This window comes from Sclerotinia sclerotiorum, genomic scaffold (genome assembly GCF_000146945.2).
Source record: "Sclerotinia sclerotiorum 1980 UF-70 scaffold_12 genomic scaffold, whole genome shotgun sequence".
NCBI classification, from domain to species: Eukaryota; Fungi; Ascomycota; class Leotiomycetes; order Helotiales; family Sclerotiniaceae; genus Sclerotinia; species Sclerotinia sclerotiorum.
Genome location: NW_001820824.1, coordinates 880,147 through 901,187, shown reverse-complemented (window position 1 = coordinate 901,187; position 21,041 = coordinate 880,147). Strand labels below are relative to the sequence as shown.

Below are 21,041 nucleotides of genomic sequence, written 5' to 3'. Positions count from 1 at the left end.
AGGTAGGGAAAGAAGAAAGAGAGTTAAAAGATGATGGAGGGTGTGGGAGAAGGAAAAGGAAAGAAGAGGAGAGGTAAGAGGAGAGGGGGAAAGAGAGAGATAGATATTTTATTAATAATTTTAATTATTAAGATATGAAGATTGAGATTTAAGAGATAGAATGGATAGAATGGATATGTAGTGTTGTACAGTGCATTTTGATACCCGTCCTTTCTCCTATGCATGATATGATCTGACGATTTCATATTTATCTGATGATAGATCACTTCACTCTCATCGTGTGATTTGATCGACTCTTTTGAAAAAAAAAGAGGTCAATTGTAGGTAATCATAATTGGATTTTATATCTCGCTGTTGATTATGAATATTAAAATCCAAGCATTAGTACAGTATATTATTTACGAACTAAGGAGCAGAGAAAGCATCAAACTCAGATGATAGGATATGATGAATAGCAGATTCTGCTAATGCTGTATGTTTTCAGCGAGTTGAAAGTGGTAGAAGATGCTGAGGCATAAACTGGCAAAATTCACTGGCACTGTTGCTTGGAGAGAGATTAGATAGGTCTTATTTATTGATTTTATTCACTGTGGATTAAGATTTTCATGAGACTGGACCTGATAAAATACAGCCCTGGAAATCTACTAGGACGACAGGATTCCCGCGATCAAACTGTGTTTATTTAACCTCTCAACAAGTCACCGACCTCAATATTTCTTTCTTTCTTTGAATATCTACCAGGTAAGATTTTACCTTGAATCGCAATACCCATTTTTTTAATAATTTTCCTGGTTTCAAATTTTGAGCATTTCGATTACAGTCTCAATCTTTGGCATTTGAAATTATTACAATCATGGAAAGGGCTCAGGAAGATCATAGAACGTAAGCCGCCTAGATCCACATCCAGAGAGAAGAACTGCATCCACAAGCTAATACATACCTTGCAGTCATCTACATCGAGTCGCATCCTCAAATCTACCAATCATATCTCGAGAATCCTGGGAGTACTATATTGCAATTTTACAACCAGGTATTCCACTGGAAAAATGTGAACACGGGGACTTCTTATGGATAAAGGTCGATCGGGTATGAACTCATTTTCATTCCTCGGTTTTTAATGTCGAGAACTGATTGATATCTTAAAAGATGGTCACAATTGATAAAATTCTCAAATTACACTTCGAAAGAACCGGTCGAAATTCAATACTTATGGATGGAGGAATTGGGTTGACAATTGATATGAGAGTGAGGGATATAGCTTGCTTGGGATTGGGTGTATACGCTTTTTGGGAGATTGTGAAGGTAGAAGATGGTGGGAGTACAAGGTTCGACCGACTGAAATTGGTGGGAGCTTGGGGGTGATGAAAGAAGCAGAACACGCTGGGTCGAGAGGAAAAAGGTCTGGCCCAATGTTAACAGTAGAACAACTAATGTTGATGTCACAAAAGAGGTATAAAAAGGAACAGCGATGGAGCTGGGAAGCTGATGTTCCTTCGACTAACTTAAATGGTGCATCGATCGGAAGCAGAAGTCGTGGCAGTCGGCTCAAAGATTCGATGGCTTCCGAGAGCAAAGTTATGACGGGGAAGGAAGAACCCATGGAGTCATCTACGTCGAACATGATGCCTCCAATCCAGGCAAACGTAGAAATACGTGCTAGCAGAAGGTTGGAAATAGGCCATAATTTGCATAGTTATATGATGCAAGAGTATAGCGGGCGGAGCATGAAACGATGGAGAGCAGACTCAGAGAACGAATCAGACGCAACGGCCAAACAAAGGAGAACAAAGTTGGACAATGAATTAGAACCTAACAGGTTGAGAAACAAAAGATGTTGACCTCCTGGGATCTTGGCAGCATATGCATATATATTGCATGATGCATATAAGGAGCAAACAAAACTCAACTTTTAATTCATTCTTTCCTTTTTGGTATACTGTTTGTTTGCTTTCAATATTTTGATTTCAAAGCACTCTAATTCCGAAGGCTGAATACCTAACCTTATTCCTTCATTTTTTGAATATATACTCGCAGCTTAACTGCTTAGCTAGAGAATCAATCAATTCAATCTGATGCTCTTTCTGGTCTCAAGAAACCCAATAAAAGAGCACCAACAACTGATACCCCGAAGCCCTTCGCAGAAAGCGCAAACATGGAGTTACGACGGCACGATGACTACGTGAATAATGAGCAGAAGAATATGCTTGGAAACGAGAAAAAAACTCAGACAAGGAGAATATAAAATGCTGGAGAGTTTTGAGATTTTGTGGGAGCAGCAACGCCAAGATATCATCAATAGAGATCCACAATTTAAGCGGAGTATAGGTGACACTCAAGGGCTTTCAGGGCAGCAATACAAATTCTACCCTCCATCATTCAGATGTAAGAATAATAGAAAAGAAATGAGAATCACAGCAAGATATGCCTTAGCTTCAAGACTATTCAGAAACAGCTTGACGTCGAGAAGTGCCGATATCCACACTCATGCTTTACCCTACGCTACACCCATGATGCTGTGCATTTTGAATGTTGATTTTGTCCCTAGAATGATATTTACGTTGGTTTGAAAGATGCTCATAAAATAAAAGGTCGAGTGAAGAGTCATCAAGAGTCGAAATATCATCTGGGCGGATACTTTGAAGTCAAGAACTAGGGAATCGAAGAGTAAGATGCTAGAAATTGAATTTAAGAACGATTTATAAAATCTGTTTTGTTTCGGTTGTTTCGGTTGTTCCGGTTGTTCCTACTGCGGCTGATAGATGTCTAGATCATTAGGATAAAAGCATGGCAGAGTCGGGCCTAGTAGCGCTTCATGGCAAATATCGAGATTGTGAGATGCGTATAATGGACAATCATTGGATTACAGTATTGCAGAGATTAGGCTCCAAATACATAGTACGATCTGGATGCTAAAATTTTTCTCGACCGCTGCGTCTGTATGGTGTATGAGATGATGCGGTAGTGATAAATTTCAATGTTACTTCACATATGCTTTCAGTTATCAAAGACGTCTCCGAATAAGAATTTGCCGGTACCTCTGACACTATCATTATTGGTATATAGACCCTACTCAAGGAGCTCAAACTCAAGCAAATAAACTAATCGAAGACTTGAAAAAGTAATACCGAGTAATATGGTACCGGTAAGAAAACCAGAACACATTCAATTTAACAAAATCCCGTCACGGAAAGCATCCATACATACTTGTATCTTTGCAACAGCTATTAGCATCAAACAATCTGCTCTCCACTCATATCACTTTCACCACTACTAGTACTGGCATTTTCCATCAGTAGTACCTTATCAGTATCTCGAGCTGTCTCAATCTGAGCTTTCAACCGTGGGAATAGATCTAGTGCCGTTTGTCTCATCACAGCCTTTCCTTCTTCACCATTCTTATATATCCAGCTATGTAAGAAGCTTAACTCTCTCGCTGTATTTTTCTCTCTATTGAATGGAAAATCACTTCCATATGTAGTTTTACCTGGCCCCAACCACTTTTCTACATATTCCATAGGTCCGCTGTAACTGCTCGCCGCTAAGTCGGTATAAAAGGTTTTGGCTTCTCGCGTGAATTGTTCGGGTGTCTTCACACTAGGAGAAGCGTCATGAGTTGAGTTTGCCATGCAGGTACTGATGTAAGGAAAAGTACCTCCTGCGTGTGAAAGAATAACTTTGAGGTTGGGGTAGGAGGATAGAGTATTGGAATAAATAAGGGAACAAGCCGTAAGAGTTATTTCGTGCGTTAAGTCGACTATTGAAGGGATTGGGGAGTGATGAATTAAAGACGGCGGGACGAGCGAATTAGCAATGGGGTAGATAAATACCACTGCGTGGACTCTATTCAATTCTTCCCACACAGGCCGAAATAATTCATGTCCGAGGTATTTCCCATCGTAGCTGGTAAAGAGCGTAACTCCCTCTGGATTGAGTTTCTCATAACAAAATTTGAGACTGGATAGTACGTCCGGTATAGAAGATACAGTTATCGATGGAATCGTGGCGAAGAATCCGAATTTTGTGGGATATTGGAGACGTAAGTTGTGCGCGTAAATGTTTATTTCTTGGCAGAGTGAAGGGTCTTCGAGAGCGGTATGGGCAAATGAGAGGATAGAGGTAGAAATGGAGTTTCGCGCCATAAAATCGAGAGAGATCTGCGGGGACCATGTGGGAAGTAGTATGTCATCCGGTCCTTTCGGTTCCTGCTTTATACCTGGAAGAGTTGTCAGATTCGCATGATGAAATCAAGAAGATAGAAATAATGAGAAGAGCTGGTGGAGAATGAGCGGGCCTATGCATACGCTCGAGGTAGACTGGCGGAATCATATGGTGATGGGTATCTATTTTCTCCATTCTTCTTGATGGCTGAATATTCGGTGAAATTCTAGTAATTTGGGATCGTGGTGTTATATATCGAAGTCGCAATTTTCCAATGTGGTAACGTATAAAAGGACTCACGTCTTCTCTATTGACTTTGATGTAAGTTAGATTATGCTGATGCGGTGGGGAGGGCACATACTGTAAAAGACTACACATGTTATTGTGGAGAGAACGGCGACGATTATTATGCATAATGCAATTACAGATATTGCTGACATTCTGTATACTTCTCAATCTGGCTGTCGAAAGGGTCAAAATGTATACTTCGCATCAATTGGCACTGGGGCTGAGGGTACTGTTGTTGCCAGTTTCAATAAACAGAATTGACATTAGAGGTACACATACTCTCGTGTGTACATCAAGAGGTTGCGCAATGATATCATAAACATAGCCCATGATCTCTCAGATCTGATGACTCTGTTCGTTTAATCACTTAACGTCAAGATGCTGTATAACAACAGCTTAAAAAGCGCGGACTAGATCGCCTTCATCCTAGACCTATATGATCTTAAAAACCAAGATTCTTTACGGGCTTCATTTTGAACCCTGGAAGAAATTTTGAAGAGTCATCGGGTTCTTTCATATAGTCTTTTATATCAGATACCGGGCCTCACATTTCGATAACGAGACGTTGAGTACTTCGACCAACGTCATAACATAGAGTTACCTCGAACGTTTAAATCAAACCCTCACCACCTGCCAGCCGAAGACAGTACTATACTGACCCATGTTTAGGTACTTACGTCTTGTGGGATAAGATGATTGGTACAGCTACTTAACGTTTCGGATAGATGTCCGAGAAGTGCACATGAAATATTTTCTGCAAACCCCCAGGTTCCAAGATAGAATTTCAATAACACGCTTGTGCCATATCACAATCTCGATCTTCAAGATCAGCGATCAGCGATCAAATGTTTCACGAGAGGTCGGCCGAGATGTAACTCTGTGTAACTGATATTGAATGAACTCGCCATATAATTGCGCTGACCCGGTAAACTTGAATCTCGCTTCCCTTTCGGTGCCTAGCTATCACACCAATGAGGGTTTGCTCGATCTTGCTGATACCTGTTGTGGAACAGCTACAGGACGAAATTACGTCGATAAAGAAAAAGGCACAAAATCTATTTTTGGAACACATGGACTCTGGGTAGGCAAAGAAACGCGTGATATAGCGAGAACAAGAGCTGTCCGGTATGTGAGTAGCTATAAATTTACCTAGCGCCCCTAGTGAGACCTTGACTGCAAGCGAGGTCACTCTCATGTGAGTTTGTTGCTTCGTTGTAGAACCCCAGAGGATCACATTTGCTGAGACATGATTTTCCGACTTTGAGGTATTTTTTCCTCAGTATCTTGCAGCAGGCTTGCTGGAGCTATAGATAATTTTGAACACAGCAGTCTATTGGCCAGAGGAATATCGTAGGCCGTGATATCTTCCTTGTAAGCATCTTCAAATAATCTGCCGTATATAGTCGATAATCCGAAGTTTTTTTTTTCATCCATCCACAATGTCGTTGATAACCTTGCAGCCAAGCACCAAAAACGCAATAGCATTTGCAGCTTTTCTGTTTGGTTGTGTAAATATCGTAATGCTACTGAAACTTCATAACTAACAAAACTTTAGCATTAAGTCTTCTTCGCAGTCTATGATCTCTATATCTCACCATTGTCCAGACTCCACCCAAAGCGTCTATCCATCTCCCGATTTTCTTGAATACGATATGTGGATTCTTGGAACTACTTAAAGACATCTCGATAGGGTTCACGAAAAGTATGAACCAGCTGTTCGAAAAGCTCCGGTGAGCCTACCACTATTTCTCCAGAAGCATGGAAAGATACCTACACTAGGAGGCTAGAATGACAAAATACTTATAATATGGCTTATCCTATGAATGGCGTGGAGTCTTTTTTCACCGCGACTGGTGATACACACATTACGATTCGAAGAATTTTGCCAATGCTTTTTCCGACAAAGCATTGAGCGAACAGAGCAAAAGTATCAAGGCTATACAGAACTTGAACTTCAAAAATTGAGCGTGAGATAGCGAAGAGTCTTTCCAGTGAGGTTGACTTGGCAAAAATTTTCGGATAGCTATCACTAGGCGGATACGCTGATTTAAGTTTGCGGAGTATTCTCATGGCCTGAAAGGCGACAATGAACATTCTTCACTTTTAGGATTCTTCCTCTGTGCTAAGCTTGGATCTAATTATTAGAAATAGTATACAAAGATTTCATCCACTCGAAGTGATTTTTTGTTGGATATACCTTCGATTAACTGCAGAAATGAGAGCACAAAATTGAAACTTGCAACAGACAGAATGACTAGTAGCCTAGAAATGGGAGGTCTTAGATCCGAAAGATCTGATATCGTTGGCACTATTATTGGGAATGTGAATGAGTTGAGAGGTGGAAAAGAAATAAATACGGATGGGCTCGCACAATTACCTACGCGCGGTTGCTTTGGCGACTGCATATTATTTTTTGATGAGATTTCCAACGACAATCAGGATATTGACTGAACAGATAACATCGCGTCATTCCTGACAAAAAGATGTCAATTTTCAATCGGCGTCGGAGTTTTCTTATTTGGAATCGGTATGTTCGCAGTCAAAATGACTTCGCCTTCCTGTTTACATCGATCAGGATGCAATTCCCCGTTCCTTTGTTCAATATCATCCATCAACTTCCTCATCTTGGTCTCTAATTCTGGAAACATTCGTCCAGAGCTGGTGAATTTCAACAGACAAATGAAATTTCAGAATCTCTATTTACTGTATAAATCCGAAGATCTCGTGTAGTCTTTCCCTTCGCACTCAGCATGCTTGATCGATGGGAATTCATAGTCGCAGACCCAGCGCCAATAAGATCTCAAATTGACGAATGTAATATATATAGAATATCAACATTGGTGTTGAAATACATGCAATGATATTCATGTCTGAATGAACATTTTGCGTTGAATAATAGCTTGTACTCTGATAATGCAACCGTGCAACCTGTACGTTTGATTTATAAATGGATCTAACTTGATAAGGATTTGATCTAATGTCAATTTTCGAGGCGTCTTAGCAAGGGGATTGACGAAAGTAATGTTTTGGACTTTGTATGTTGCAGGTCCTCGTCGGAGGAAAGCATGTCGTAGAAAGTGTTTAATCGTGAGAACTCTTGTTGAGCGTCTCTGTGAATCTGGTGGGCTGGAGCTTTTCGATGAATGCCTTGCTATATTTACGTATTCAGGTAGTAATGGTAGGATATTCACCGTGCTTACCTCTTAGTGGATGATATGAAACATGAATTTTCCCTGCTCAAGATAATATACTGTGAATTGATGCCGTAGTTACTGGGCAAATATTGACTAAATTCGCGGAAATTTAAAGGTAAGGCCTTCTACGGACTTTGCTTTTCCTTTGCCAACTTCCCTAATTGAAGGTATCAGAGAAGGATCTCCAATGTCAGAATTAAGATCACTCACTTTTGAATATTCTTTATTGCAGCAAATATGGCCTAGCTTACCTGAAGACTGTGAATGTGCTCTACTTGGAACTCTACCAATATATAACGTAGCTATTCAGATTTGGGAAAGAAAATTCTCATTGTGAATATCGAGCACATCACCTTTGGATTCACGGATGATCCACTTCGCCTCCGTAAGAACTCCAAAAATTGGAATCATGGCATTTTAATCATTCAGAATACCAAGACCGCGACCATTTTTGGAAGTCATCGAATAATTAAGCGGAAATTACTTCGAATATAAACTATATAATGGGGCTATTTCTGCTTAAAGATCCTCCATTTTCCAAACTCAACAACCACCACCATTACTATTACAAAAGAAACCTTCAAAAAAATCATAAATTATCTTACACCAAATCATATCCATATTCAAACCCCCCACTCCAGCTACAACTCACACGATGGCATCGCGTATCGACTTAAACGTTTCTGTCCAGCTTAACGGCCACCCTTTATTCAGATCGCCCCAGGTAGCCATCAGCTCCACACGCACCCGAGCTATACAAAGCATCATTGATAAATGCGCTCAAGAAATAGAATATCAACTTACTCGAGCAGGCGCAGATGAGAGAAGAGATGCAGAAGAAGATAGAAGAATTCAGGAACGTACGAGAGAGTTTATGCAAAATCATGAACAATCTTGGGATGCTCGATTTTAAGCGGTTGAGTGGGTTACGGGGAAGGCTAGTGAGGTAGTTGTAGGGATTTAGTGATGGATTTTCTCCCGTACAGCTAGGACGTGGGCACCGTTCAGTGTAGCGCCAGTTCGAAGGGGTCGTCCATCAGCACTTAGCAAATAGAAATTCAGTATTTACCAAGTATTGTGGGACATTCATACGTGATTCTCTGCGGCTGCAATACCCAAGAATTCTTTGTGAGTGTCAAGGGAACATGAGTAATGTGTACTAAGTACGAGACAAATGCCAATAATTATTGTTTAGGTGTGGCGCGTGGCTGAAGTAAACGATTGAACCAACTGTGACAAAGAAATATTAGCTGCGCCATTTTTGGTGTACCATCAAAATTTGTGTTGCAGAAGCGAACGTTTTCAAAGTTGCAGAGACATGAAAACAAAAGAAATAGGATTCAGCGGAGACTTTTAGAACTCTCGAAACGTTCATAAAATCAGCTTATTTCTTTCTAAAAAGAACAGCGCAGCTGTAACCAGGATTTAGCTGTATGTAATTCATAGGATAGCGATTGTTGGCGTAGTAAACTACTTCAATTTGTAGCGAAAGTCCTGAAAAGCAAGTACAGATGCACTAGGGCAGAGTTTCTCAAACAACCGACTTCAACTTTGATAATCAACACGATACGATGGCGACAAAGTCTAGAAATTTCATGCTTTTCTGCCAATGACAAGTTCCATGCGGCCCATGTGCGCTTTCATTGATGTACTCATGATATCTCGGACCTGCAACGATGCCCACACTTTCATAACGCCCACAATCGCATGAATGTCCTCATTCTTACCCGCATCCGCCTGATCTCGTCATTCCGAGCAGGTCTAAATTGTGCCCAAGACCAAGTGCGCTGTGAATTCCCATTTGTGATATCGAATTTGATATCAGACCATTCATCGCGAACTTGGTGAATGGACTCGGATGAGATTCAAGATATCGCGGAAAAAGGATCTTTGACCTCGCGGAGCTTATTTGAGCATCCGCGATTGCCATGCTTGGGAACCATAAGGCTATGATGTCGTGTACGACGACTTTTATCCTCAACATTGAATTCGGAGTACCTGCTGGGCATGAGCCCCCCTTACGACTGCGAATTCAATGCTACATTTTCATTGAAAAATATGGAGTACTGGCGAAGCAACGAGAGGGCTATCAATACCGGAATCGAGGGACCGTTTAAAAAAGGCCTGTATATTGCAGGACTTATCAGTGCATTTCAAGAGTCAAATGGAGTTCGCTATCTTTTGTGAAGTGGATGAAGTGGTAGTGGGTCAAAGGCACGTGATCATGTGGCGTAAACAGCACGGCTGCGCTAAAAGCTAGACCTTTCATCGAACTAAGAATCAGCACCCAAGAAAATGATAAACTCCGTGAGAGAGAGAGGCCTGTCCTGCGGGTATGATCATGATTCGTCGACTTCAGTTCAAAGCGATGGCTGCGGGGCTAGGGAAAGGGCTCGTGTTTCCGCCATGATGCACTCGAATTGCTCAAATGATTCGTTGGTTACAAAGACTGTCTCGATACGGATTCTTTGGGCCTTCGAAATTGCAAGTCACTGAAGAAACCTCTATGCGGCTCTTTTACCATTGCGCAATTCCATAAATCATTCTAAAGGGTGTTTTGGACATTGAAGAGGACAAGCACCAACGCCGTCATTTCTTGGCGAAGTTCTGCACCATTTGAGAATCCAATTATATCTATGCTATGTATATGCCGATATTTTTGGTAAAGAGTCTGATATGTCATCAGCCTTACTAGTTTAAGACGATTAAAAGCTTGTGATCAGCCAGGGGTTCGTCTGTATTTTTTCAGATGCATCAACCTTCTCAGCTAGGTGGTCCAAATAGAGGCTTGGAAATAAAAGGAGAATTATCAACCGATTGGATAATACTTCGGCTAGTAAGCTTTCCATCTGATCTAGATTTAAGCTAAGATATGACGGTCAGGATATTAGGTTCTGCGGTAAGATCCTACATCTTAGACATTGCAGAATTTGTTGCCGGACTCCGGAACAAACGAGGGGCGTTCTGAGGACTTGCCGCACAGTTATTATCGGGATATCACCATGAGTCGGTACCACTTAGCTATCTTGGTAATTTTCCCTGGAGTAAAGTGGTGGTATTTAGATTATTTGCATTGAATTATGCACATCATGGTCAAAAAAGGTTCTTCTCGGTCTCGATGGTATCTGATATTGAACCAGGGAAATGGAAATCTCCAGCTCAATTGACGACTTCTTTTGTGCTACATAGATTATTCGTGTAGCTCGGATTGAAAATTATGTATAAGGAAGGATTTAATGTTTGCCGTTGGTTGCAGCATAGTTTATGAGTGGTGTCGTTAGCTTAGAGCCACTTTAGTTTGAAACCTCCATGAACATTAGCGACCGGGAGTGCTCATGCTAGCTCAACGACGGCGCCATAGTTGACAACCACTATAACAACAGCTTCGGAGATGGACCGTCTATGGCGAATGGCTGAACACAACAATCAATCGACACGGCCACTAACCTCGAGATAGTTCAGGTTCTTTCCTCTTCCAAATCATCGTACTTTTCGGCATATGGAGAAAATTGCAATGGTACATGGCAAAACGTGCAAATTCTGGAACCACCGGTCTAACCGACGCTTTCTTCGTAGAAATCGATTTTCATACCTTTGAACTATTGACTCAGGTTTCAGGGAAGTCTCTCTAGACTTGAACAAATGATTACATTTTTTGTTGTTTGCTGTGTATAAATACACAATCACCTCCTCGGTATATTTACTCTTTTTCATTATCAAGCAGAGCCCTACAGTACTCAGTCCTTCATTCATCAATCTTCTATTCAGTTTTTGATTTTATATCCACTCATTCATTGAAATAATATTCAAACCTCTATTGAAAAAGATATTTCTCCTTGAGAATGCATTTCACCAATCTCGCATTGGCCGCCTTGACGGTAGCGGGTGCAAATGCAGCTCCTCGCCCTCAAAATATCGACTTTCAATCTCTCAGCCCTATCGTACAAACTGTTCAAAATGTACCAGTTGGTGTTACTTCTCAAGTTGTGTCATATAATCCGACTGCCGCTGCTTCCATCGCCGCTGCCGCCGTGACGCAAAGCTCAGCAATCAAAGGAACTACCTCAGACACGAAACGGCAATTCAATCATCTCAAAGCCAGAGATGGTACATGCGCGAGGCAACCAGAAACAATATACACAGGCACCAATCCGAAAGACGATCCGGATTCGTTTGTAGCATATAAGCCATTTGCTGATGCAGCTAATAGTGCATCAACTCCTTCTGGCTATACCAGATCCTTTGTCAATCTTCATGCATCCAATAATGCCTTGAAGTATATGGGATTTACGCAATTACCAACTTACGATACCGCCTCATGTGCTGACAAGTGCTCTACCATTACCGGGTGTAATGCTTTCAATCTCTACTTTGAACGCGATCCAATTGTCGATCCAGGTGCTAATTGTACAAATCCTTCTTCAATGACCAATGTCAAATGTGTTTTCTGGGGTGGCTCAATTGATGCTAAGACTGCAGTCAATGATGGTCAATGGCGTAGCAAATTCCGCGTTGTCATCGCAGGATCTAATGGTTATAACCTTGCTTCCCTTCCCACACCAGGCGGATACACTCCTCCTTCATGCCTTGAAGACTCTGCTATCAACGCTCCATTGGACTGCAACAAAGACGACACTTTCCTCGGTTCCCGTTTCTTTACCGACACTCCTTTTGATGTTAGCCTTTGTACAGCAGCTTGTGATGCGACTAGCTCATATGATCTTGCTCATCCACCCGCGATTGGTAGCCCAAAGACTTGTCAATTCATCAACACTTACATCCTTTACTTGAATGGTGTTGCTCAAGGTCAAACTTGCGCCATGTACACAGAATCGTGGGATTCCAGTTATGCTACAAATACTGGTTATACTAGTGGAAGGGGTGTCTATACCATCGGCTCTTCTTATACTCTCTCCAATGCTACCAATCCGAACTACGCAAAGGATTGCAAGGCTTCAGCCAATTCTAGTTCAAGTAGTGTTTTGAGCTCTTTAGCCTATGCTTCATCAACTTCGGGAACCGCAACTTTCAAGATTGTTAGCAGCACTTCGGCACCTGATTCTTTACCTTCCAATACAGCAAATGGCACTTCTGTTCATGATTCTTCAACGTCATCTATCTCAAATTCTAAGATTGTGAGCGGTACTTCGAAATCTCATGTATTGCCCTCAACTACAGCAAACATCACATCAGTACATGCTTCTTCGACACCTTATGCATCTAATACATTGGCTTCCAGTACAGACAGTACGGCGATATCTAGTACACTGATTTCATATACAAGAAACAGCACTTCAGCTTATGCTCCTTCAATGACAAGCACCTCAGCTTTCCATACATTAAGTACCACTACGGCATCCGGTGCATCGGCTTCCAACACAGCCAACAGCACTTCCGAATCTAGCCGATCAGCTTCCAATACAATTGGAAGTACTTATGTATCTCATGCATCGCCCTCGAATACAAAAAGCAGCCACCTGGCCCCACAAGGAACTGGTTATGCCTCAGATAGTGGATATATTACCAGTGGATCTCCCACAAGCAGTGAATCAGGATATAATTCTTTACCTTCGAGCACAAAGAGCAGCAATTTTGGATCATCAGGAAGTGGTTATGCCTCAGCTAGTGGACCTACCTATTCTAGGCCCCATTCTATCATCAGTGGATATCCCACAGGCACTGTATCAAATGCATTGCCTTCATATACAGCAAGCGTTTCAGCACCTGATACGTTGCCCTCAAACTCAGAAAGCAACACTGCCTCGAGTTCTGTATCGAGTCATGCCTTCACATCTGTTACTTCTTCCGGTTATTTATCCGCATCATCGTCCGCCGCAGCAACAGAATCAGTCTCTGCTAGCGGTAATGCACCTTCAATCTCCAACAGTGGATCTGCCGGCTCTTACGCATCCGAAACATTGTCTGGTAGCATTCCATCTTGCACATCTTCAGGTTCATCCGATCCGGTCACATCGTCAAATCTTGGCATCAACTTTGCTTATTTCAGCAACCCAACTCTGACTACTGGCTACGGGTCGTCGCAATTTGATATCAATTCGCTGAATGGAAAGATCCCCACCTACACAGGGACAGCCAGTCAAATTGGTTTCTCCAATACTGCGGCTGGTTCGGATGTGACTCTATACCCTGGTGCGCCATCCTACAGCCTTGAACAACTTGCCATCGTTCATACCGGCTACGTGTATGCTCGGAAAGCAGGAACTTACACCTTCAACATTACCTCCTTTGATGACATTGTTATGGGATGGATCGGCTCAAACGCATTTGGTTCCTACTCCTCCAGCAATGCCGACCTTAATGCCGCTAGCTCTGATACCCACAATGCCGTCACAACAGTTTCCAAGACTTTGACTGCAGGACAACTCCTGCCATTCAAGGTCCTTTGGGCTAATGGTGCCAGTAGTGGTAGTCTCGGCTTCAGTATCAAGGGTCCAGATTCAATTCTCTTGTCTTCATCCTCTGGGTCCGCTAAAGATGTCATTACCACACCATCCAGTATCCAAACATTTTCATTCCCATCGGTACCTTCTATACCTACTAATGCTACTGCTGGTTTCACTAGCTCTCATTAATCTCTCTCTTTCAACAAGTATTATTAGAATATCATATTCTGATTGGTACTCATTTTTCTGGAGGACAGGGGGTTTGGGGAAGGGAGGTTCTTCTAAAGCTATAATTGAATTTTCGGATGCCTTGGCAATCTTGAAGGAAATGATTTGGGCAGTTGTTCGGCATGGTTTTTTGTTTTTCTTTTATACATATTTAACTCTATTTTAATCACTCTCTAAATATAATTTGATCGTTTCTAAATTACATCAATCACTACCAAATTTCGCTCAGGTTTTTTGATGAATTAACTAATTATTTCCAAGTTTCTGTACTGTAAATCGAAGACTAGTTATCATCCATGGAGGCCGCGCTTCTCCGACGCTTTATTCGACTTAATGTAGCTAAGCTTTCCTAATTCATCGATCCTTCTGATAACCCCTCTGCTTCTAACCATTTTCTTCTCTCCTTCTCTCCTTCCACTCTCCCTTCCTCCCCTAGGCTGAAACTTAAGATTCTCTAATGACTCGAAAGTTATGCCACAACTCACACAACCTGAAGTCCCATGCCGAGCCCAAGTTTCCTTCATTTTAAAGACATAGAGTAAATATCCCTACCCATGATAAGATCCTGATATCAATTGTTAAGAAGTTTTTCTAGAATGATACAAGGGCAAATATTTTCTTACCTTAGGTGAATTATGGCAGACAATCCAAAAGGGTTGGAAGGATTTTTTGATGCTAGGAACAAAAATCTTAATTTCTTAGCTGTTATGTTCTAATTACAAATACATGGAATTTTTGTTCTCTCAAGTGATTGAGCGGAGTGATTGATAGCTTTGAAAGTAGCGATACAAATAATCAAATATGACGTACAATTACCATGGTGAACGTCTTCTTCTATTTCCTCATGCTGGGTTCATGTTGATAGATGCGATGCATTGCATGACCACAGCGTGCCTAGGCTATCACGTCGAAAGTCTGCAGGGAAACTCCCATATATGTCTCCATCTCTCAATGTCGGGTTGTGGCTGGTTTGTATCGCTCAGGCCATTTTACCCCATGTTGTATTTGTTTGAGTAAATTTCGTGCTTCGCCACCTTCGAAAAAAATTTGTAGCAGGAAGTTGAATACCAGATGGGACGAGAGATCGATGCTAAATATGGCTCAGAAACGGTGTAAAATCAACCTTAGAGGCTTTCTCAATTTCACTCTTAGCCCTCCAGCTCTCGGGTATATGAAATTCGGGTTAACAAGATTCTTTTTATAAGCAGCTAACCATCATAAAGCTGTTTCAACATATGTTTTTGTATTGATGATAATCCGAGTGATGCGGAATTTGCTGGAGACATGCGTCGAAAGCAATTTCAATTGAGGCGGGCTCGATGGTGTCGATGCAGTGTTTATAGTAAGAATTCTTGAGAACGACCACAATAATGGCGCAGTGGCGAGAATTGGTCGATTAGATTCCAGTTGTGTAAGAATATTTGATGTCTAGCTAGAAGGCGGCAACGAGCATCCGTAAACTGCAAATCTTCCATGAGCAATCTTCTCCGGCAAAAGTAAAGGACTTATTAAAGGGAACGAACTATAGATTTGAACAGTCTCTCCAAGTCTTAGATGTGGTAATTTGCAGGTCATTAGATGATCGAGCATTGTACTTCTAGACTATGAATTGTTGGTCCCCAGGAAGGAAATTGACTCCCTTCTTCCCAATGTTCCTCTCTCTCTCCTTAGCCCTTAGGAAGCTCGTTTATGTGCATCCACCAAGACTTTCCTCTGAGCAGAACAAAAAAAAGCTGCGTCGGAAAAATTTGCTGTATGTAGGAATTTTGACGAAATGACTGACTTAGAAGCAAGTAGTCATGAGCTTGATTTCAAAACCCCAAATTTAAGCAACGGAAAGTCATCTTCTTTCCAAAACCACCACATAAGGAATGTGGTCAGCAGGTGTCTTCAAGATAGAGTTAAAACCCTAGTCTCAACGACCACTAGAACCCCTAGAGCCCACAGAAATAGTTCTCCTTTTCATAGCCACGAGGTCAAAAAATCGGGTTAACAGGTCTTCAAGATAGAGTTGAAAGCCCCAATCTCAATGGCCCCCAGAACCCCACAGAAGGTGATACTTTGATGGCCCGCCGCCCATCGTTTCTCAATCTTCTACATCGCAGCAGATCAATGTGAGTGTTTTAAACCCCGAAGAGAGAAAAAAAGAAGATGCAGGTCTCCCCACAAGCCTCTATACCATAGATAATTCTATGAAAGACAAAAGAAGATTCAGGTCTTCTCATAAGCTTCTACATCATTCTTACAAATGAAAGAAGATAAAGATCACTTGACCTCTAAACTTCTACACCATGAACTAATTATCATGAAATAAAAGAAGATGAAAGTTGCCTCTCAAACCTCTACACCACAGATTATTCATGTGAAAAAGAGCCAAAGGGCCCAAATATTCTCAGATAAGACCATCGGTCTCATCTGGCCAAACAGAACATAAATCTCACGCCTGTGCCAGCGCTGAGGGTCTGTCTCAAGGATTAACGCGCCTCATCGGACAAGCAACAGGTCGTGAGAGCAATCAAGGTACAATGTAGCATTACGCTGAATGACAGCCCCAAGGTCCCCACCGTACTGTGGAGGATGTTAGCAAGTGTATCGAAAGAAGGATAGGGGAGATGAGAGTAGGAAGGGTAGGAAAAAAAGACTTAGCTTCGGATTTATACAGGTTAGAAGAGAAGAGAAAATTAAAATGAAATCTGGGAGGATGTCTGGGTTTATATAGACGTTCTGTCTAGTGTAGAAAAGTCAGAAAACTAACTAGCACTGATTAGCCTCATTATAATTGCACTAATCACCTTCATATGGTATCTTTGATGACTTTGCACATTCCCCTAGCGCATTGGCCGGTGATCGAGATTCAAAAACTTAGGCGGCGCCAAACTCAATTTCACTTGAGCTAAGGTTATCAATGTCTATTAGCGCGATCGAAATTTGACCCTCCTACAATGCCAATAATTGTTCCATAGTCAGAATTTTTTGCTGAGTCGTGATGATCGTCAGCGCTCAAAGTTTGATAGTTACCTATGTTAAACAAGCCAAACTTTATTGAAAAGAATTGCCTTCGGCACTTAGCTGATTCCACATTCCCTGAGGTGCTTGCGTGCCCGTCTTTCATGGATTTTATATGTACACAGCTATGCTGGCCACGAATTTTGATCTTTATGAATCTTCGTTGTTATGAAAATCCAAATATTCTTTGTGTATCTCGTGCCAATTAGGGTTTTTCTGAGCTTCAAGATTATCCTCTGATATATTTGAACAAATTGGTATCTTTTTTAAACTACTCTCTCGTGTTATCCTCGCCACTTACCAGCTCCCACGTTGTTGCTTCTATTGTAAAAGAGGCAGGTCAAGATACATGGGTTCGGAAAACATATTATAAGGGGGAATAAGAGGTAGAATCTGATTAGATTATATTATAAAGATATCATTTATTGAAGTAATAAAATTTCACAATATATTGAGTTTTAAAACCAATTGAAAATTCATTTTTTTCAGTTATTCCTTTCGAAAAAAATTCTCAATCTTTTTTTATATATTTTTTTTATATAAATTCTAAGTGAATCCAAAATTTTATTATTTAATCAGTAAATATCTTACTAATAAAATTTCAAAAGAATCCTAGATTAACTATACATCTAGTCTCAATATCTCAGCTCTTTTATAGCATTAGTCGCTAACTTAACAAAAACCAGGTTCCGGTTGATAAAATATGACTATTCTCCAGGCATCAGGCGTGTAGTAATTAATAATTGAGCTAGATATAAAGTCAAGATGGAAACCGGCATTGCAGTCACTGCATTCGAGTTTGAATCTGGTATCGATAGCAAGCGAAGAGAAAGAGGGCCAATTATTCGCATATAGGCCGTGGTCAATTTCCATTGTACCTTGAAGATTAATGTACAGCCTTCAAACTGCAGGCAAAACCAAAGCTACTTCACTTCACTCTTACCCCCAAATCTTGCTGGAAAAGCATAGCCCTAAATCCCGCATCAGCAAGACCTCAAAATGAAAATAATAAATAGTTGTTTTTTTTGGTTGGGCTTTACACATCACTTGGGTGTTCTTCTCCCATTGGCACCCTGGTAGACCAGGGAGGATCTCTACTGAGAGGTGTCTTAGAAAAAGAAAGAAAAGAGGACTACCGCTGTAGGATACTATCCCAGAAGAGAATAAAAGGAAAGAAAAGAAGAAAACGCTGTAGCCTAAAAGACCTAGAAGAAAAAAGAGCAAAACAAGAAAAACAAAAACTTAAGAAAACAAGGAGGAAAGGGAAAACAAGCAAAGAAAAAGAAAAAGAAATACTGGAATCATCGTTAGATGACTGGAAAAGCCCACGCCCACAAAAGCCCACGCCCACGAAAGTGAAAGCGGAAAGCGAAAAAGCCAAGGCCCACAGAAGCTAACGCCCAACAGAAGTGAAAGCGCGCAAAAGATCGATTCCATAGGCCTCTGCCAGGAATCTTCTTTTGCGCGTTTATATTCGGAACTCCACGCATAAGAGACGTCAAGCTCCGGAAAGAAGAAGATACTGCAGCTAACCAAAGATTCCCGACTTGGCGGAGTCGAGAATAGTGGTTTGCAAATGCAGCAACCACCCTCTTCTTTCACGGAGGACATAGAAATGCCCTCCAAAGAGCCAAAGACCGCCGGAACACCACGCCTGCAAACTTTTGAAAAGATTGCACGTCTCAACCCTGGTCTAAGGGTTCCCGGTACCTCCCCACAAAATGGTACCGAGTGCCGACTGAATGCCTTCTCAGCCGGTCTTACAGAGACTTGGCTCTGAATCCATTCCTCTAATGGCGCAGGATCCCTCCAAAGGATTACCTGCATGCCCTCTGCCAAAAGAGGAACTTCATCTGGATGTTCTGGCCTTGCCCGGGTTGCCGCGTCATTAATCATCCAGCTGACATAGCGGGTTACCGCCAATCTTCTGGATGGAAAATAATCGGAGACAAACTCCAGACGCCAGTAATTTCTACCCTCAACGAGAACGGTTGGGATACAGAGCTTCAGACCTGCAGCTCCGGCCACATAGTGGCGAAATCCTGTTTGGAAAGCCATCCTGTGTCAATAAAATACTGACACGTAGGTTGGGTTGACCGAAAAACCCAAGTGTTAAAACAGGCAAAGTTAATATGGTTTAGATTGAAAAGAAGCAAGAACTGGTTCTTTTTGTTTGTAGACCTTAAATTTATAGACTGTTTTGACGATAATGAGAAAAAGGAAACAAGAAATAAGATGTGCGGGGGGCTAATTATATACATATGCTCGAAAGTCTCCTCCCATAGCTAGTTGAAGTCTAACTTAGCAAGTTGCATCTACCTGAGTCAGTATCAAACTAGATTGTGACATACTAAAAGCCTTCAATCTACCACTAAGCCACTAAGCCCTATAATACACTAGTATTGAATGAAAGATTCGCAATTGAAAAAGACTATATCTTAAATGTGGAGCAATTCTAAAGTCTGTCAAAATAAGAAGGAACCAGCCTTTTATAGTTCAGATTAGACTCGGTAGTAGGGCAGCTGTTACTGTTTGGATTTAGTTCAGCATTCTAAATGGATCAAAATTTTTATACGGATTCAAACTTTCAACTAGATTGAGCGACCTAAATAGATTGAGCAGCTCAAATAGTGACGTTGTGTCAAATGATCTTAATTTATCAAATAACCACAATGTATCAAATGAAGAGAATATCTCAATCCAATCAGAAATCATGCGATAAATTCAACAAATAGGGCTTGCCAAACGACTAAAATAAACTCAGGGACTAACAGCCCCCCATTGTTAGCTTGCAAACTAGTCCATCAGAAAACCTAAAAGAGAGGGAAAGAGCGACCCCTTTCGGTAAATGCTAAGCGAGATTTATTTCCTCTCCACAATTCTCGGCACTCACAAGAGGAAGTGACGACTTTTGCTGGAATTAGGTGGGTAAATACTTAGATGGCTCCGGACAAAGATTCGTTCATGTAATAGATCTAGATTTTTCTAGTATACTTCAGCTGAAAATAGGTTAGTGGGAAAATGGTTCTTAGCAGCAAGGCCTAGAAAGCTCTTAAAATCACAATGTCAATGTCGGTAGTAAATGATGGTAGCCTTTGAACTATTTGCGACTACACAAATTAGGGGTCAGATACTTTCATTGTCAAAAATAGGTTTCATGATGATGTCGTAGCTATGAATTTAAGGTGTTTAGCACATCAAGCGTGAAGTGAAGAACGCCGCATTTTAGCTAAATGAACTAACTCCACATCGCCGGTGTTCTAGACATCTTTTCTAGGAATCAAAGTCTTGACCCAAGACACGCGGCTAATGTAGCTCGGCGAGTGAATATCTGATGCTGTCATAGCAGTGTAGTACGTACTGATCTCAAAAAGTCAAAGGAATCGAGATATTTGAGCAAAGCTCGGACGGATCTCAATTACGTTAATTTAGTTGTCAATTTCAGTACCGTCGCCAAATATTAATGCATCCGAACTTTGTAAAAGAATTCATGTGCATGGCTTTTAATCCAGAAGACCATGAGCTACAGCACTCCATATCTTTCTCACTAATACTTCCTGAGGTCGCTTTTCACTACCAGATGCTGACATTGATCGTCACACTGGGCATTTGATATTCCGATAAAACTGCTTATTCGTTGCTATAGTGATGAGAACGGAGTAAACGCACGAAAAGTCAAACTTCCATCTCCTGAAGCAGAGATGGCCTACAATGCAGCTGCACAAGTGATAGCTAGAAACATGCATGCAAACATCAACCGCAG

General features: G+C 41.3%; 10 protein-coding genes across 10 annotated transcripts; 9 read left to right on the top strand and 1 right to left on the bottom strand.

Annotated features, from left to right (window-relative positions):
• Positions 1 to 1,146: 1,146 nt before the first annotated feature.
• SS1G_09006 (predicted protein) lies at positions 1,147 to 1,362 on the top strand (the record flags this gene model as incomplete). Its single annotated transcript, XM_001590192.1, has 1 exon — positions 1,147 to 1,362. One exon carries the CDS (start codon positions 1,147 to 1,149, stop codon positions 1,360 to 1,362), a length of 216 nt encoding a protein of 71 aa, XP_001590242.1.
• A 1,868-nt stretch (positions 1,363 to 3,230) lies between these two features.
• On the bottom strand, positions 3,231 to 3,626 carry SS1G_09005 (hypothetical protein; the record flags this gene model as incomplete). The annotated part of the gene is made up of 1 exon (XM_001590191.1): positions 3,231 to 3,626. One exon carries the CDS (start codon positions 3,624 to 3,626, stop codon positions 3,231 to 3,233), a length of 396 nt encoding a protein of 131 aa, XP_001590241.1.
• A 1,010-nt stretch (positions 3,627 to 4,636) lies between these two features.
• On the top strand, positions 4,637 to 6,411 carry SS1G_09004 (predicted protein; the record flags this gene model as incomplete). The annotated part of the gene is made up of 5 exons (XM_001590190.1): positions 4,637 to 4,729; positions 5,423 to 5,571; positions 5,600 to 5,641; positions 6,137 to 6,176; positions 6,325 to 6,411. The coding sequence occupies 5 exons, from the start codon at positions 4,637 to 4,639 to the stop codon at positions 6,409 to 6,411; spliced, it is 411 nt and encodes a 136-aa protein (XP_001590240.1).
• A 285-nt stretch (positions 6,412 to 6,696) lies between these two features.
• Positions 6,697 to 6,897, top strand: SS1G_09003 (predicted protein; the record flags this gene model as incomplete). The annotated part of the gene is made up of 1 exon (XM_001590189.1): positions 6,697 to 6,897. The coding sequence occupies one exon, from the start codon at positions 6,697 to 6,699 to the stop codon at positions 6,895 to 6,897; it is 201 nt and encodes a 66-aa protein (XP_001590239.1).
• Positions 6,898 to 8,295: 1,398 nt separating this feature from the next.
• Positions 8,296 to 8,553, top strand: SS1G_09002 (predicted protein; the record flags this gene model as incomplete). Its single annotated transcript, XM_001590188.1, has 1 exon — positions 8,296 to 8,553. The coding sequence occupies one exon, from the start codon at positions 8,296 to 8,298 to the stop codon at positions 8,551 to 8,553; it is 258 nt and encodes an 85-aa protein (XP_001590238.1).
• A 1,145-nt stretch (positions 8,554 to 9,698) lies between these two features.
• On the top strand, positions 9,699 to 10,136 carry SS1G_09001 (predicted protein; the record flags this gene model as incomplete). The annotated part of the gene is made up of 2 exons (XM_001590187.1): positions 9,699 to 9,786; positions 9,925 to 10,136. The coding sequence occupies 2 exons, from the start codon at positions 9,699 to 9,701 to the stop codon at positions 10,134 to 10,136; spliced, it is 300 nt and encodes a 99-aa protein (XP_001590237.1).
• A 1,346-nt stretch (positions 10,137 to 11,482) lies between these two features.
• On the top strand, positions 11,483 to 14,233 carry SS1G_09000 (hypothetical protein; the record flags this gene model as incomplete). Its single annotated transcript, XM_001590186.1, has 1 exon — positions 11,483 to 14,233. The coding sequence occupies one exon, from the start codon at positions 11,483 to 11,485 to the stop codon at positions 14,231 to 14,233; it is 2,751 nt and encodes a 916-aa protein (XP_001590236.1).
• A 1,813-nt stretch (positions 14,234 to 16,046) lies between these two features.
• On the top strand, positions 16,047 to 17,169 carry SS1G_08999 (predicted protein; the record flags this gene model as incomplete). Its single annotated transcript, XM_001590185.1, has 4 exons — positions 16,047 to 16,148; positions 16,241 to 16,386; positions 16,644 to 16,792; positions 17,105 to 17,169. The coding sequence occupies 4 exons, from the start codon at positions 16,047 to 16,049 to the stop codon at positions 17,167 to 17,169; spliced, it is 462 nt and encodes a 153-aa protein (XP_001590235.1).
• An 874-nt stretch (positions 17,170 to 18,043) lies between these two features.
• Positions 18,044 to 18,133, top strand: SS1G_08998 (predicted protein; the record flags this gene model as incomplete). Its single annotated transcript, XM_001590184.1, has 1 exon — positions 18,044 to 18,133. The coding sequence occupies one exon, from the start codon at positions 18,044 to 18,046 to the stop codon at positions 18,131 to 18,133; it is 90 nt and encodes a 29-aa protein (XP_001590234.1).
• A 760-nt stretch (positions 18,134 to 18,893) lies between these two features.
• SS1G_08997 (predicted protein) lies at positions 18,894 to 19,058 on the top strand (the record flags this gene model as incomplete). Its single annotated transcript, XM_001590183.1, has 1 exon — positions 18,894 to 19,058. One exon carries the CDS (start codon positions 18,894 to 18,896, stop codon positions 19,056 to 19,058), a length of 165 nt encoding a protein of 54 aa, XP_001590233.1.
• Between the last annotated feature and the right edge of the window lie 1,983 nt (positions 19,059 to 21,041).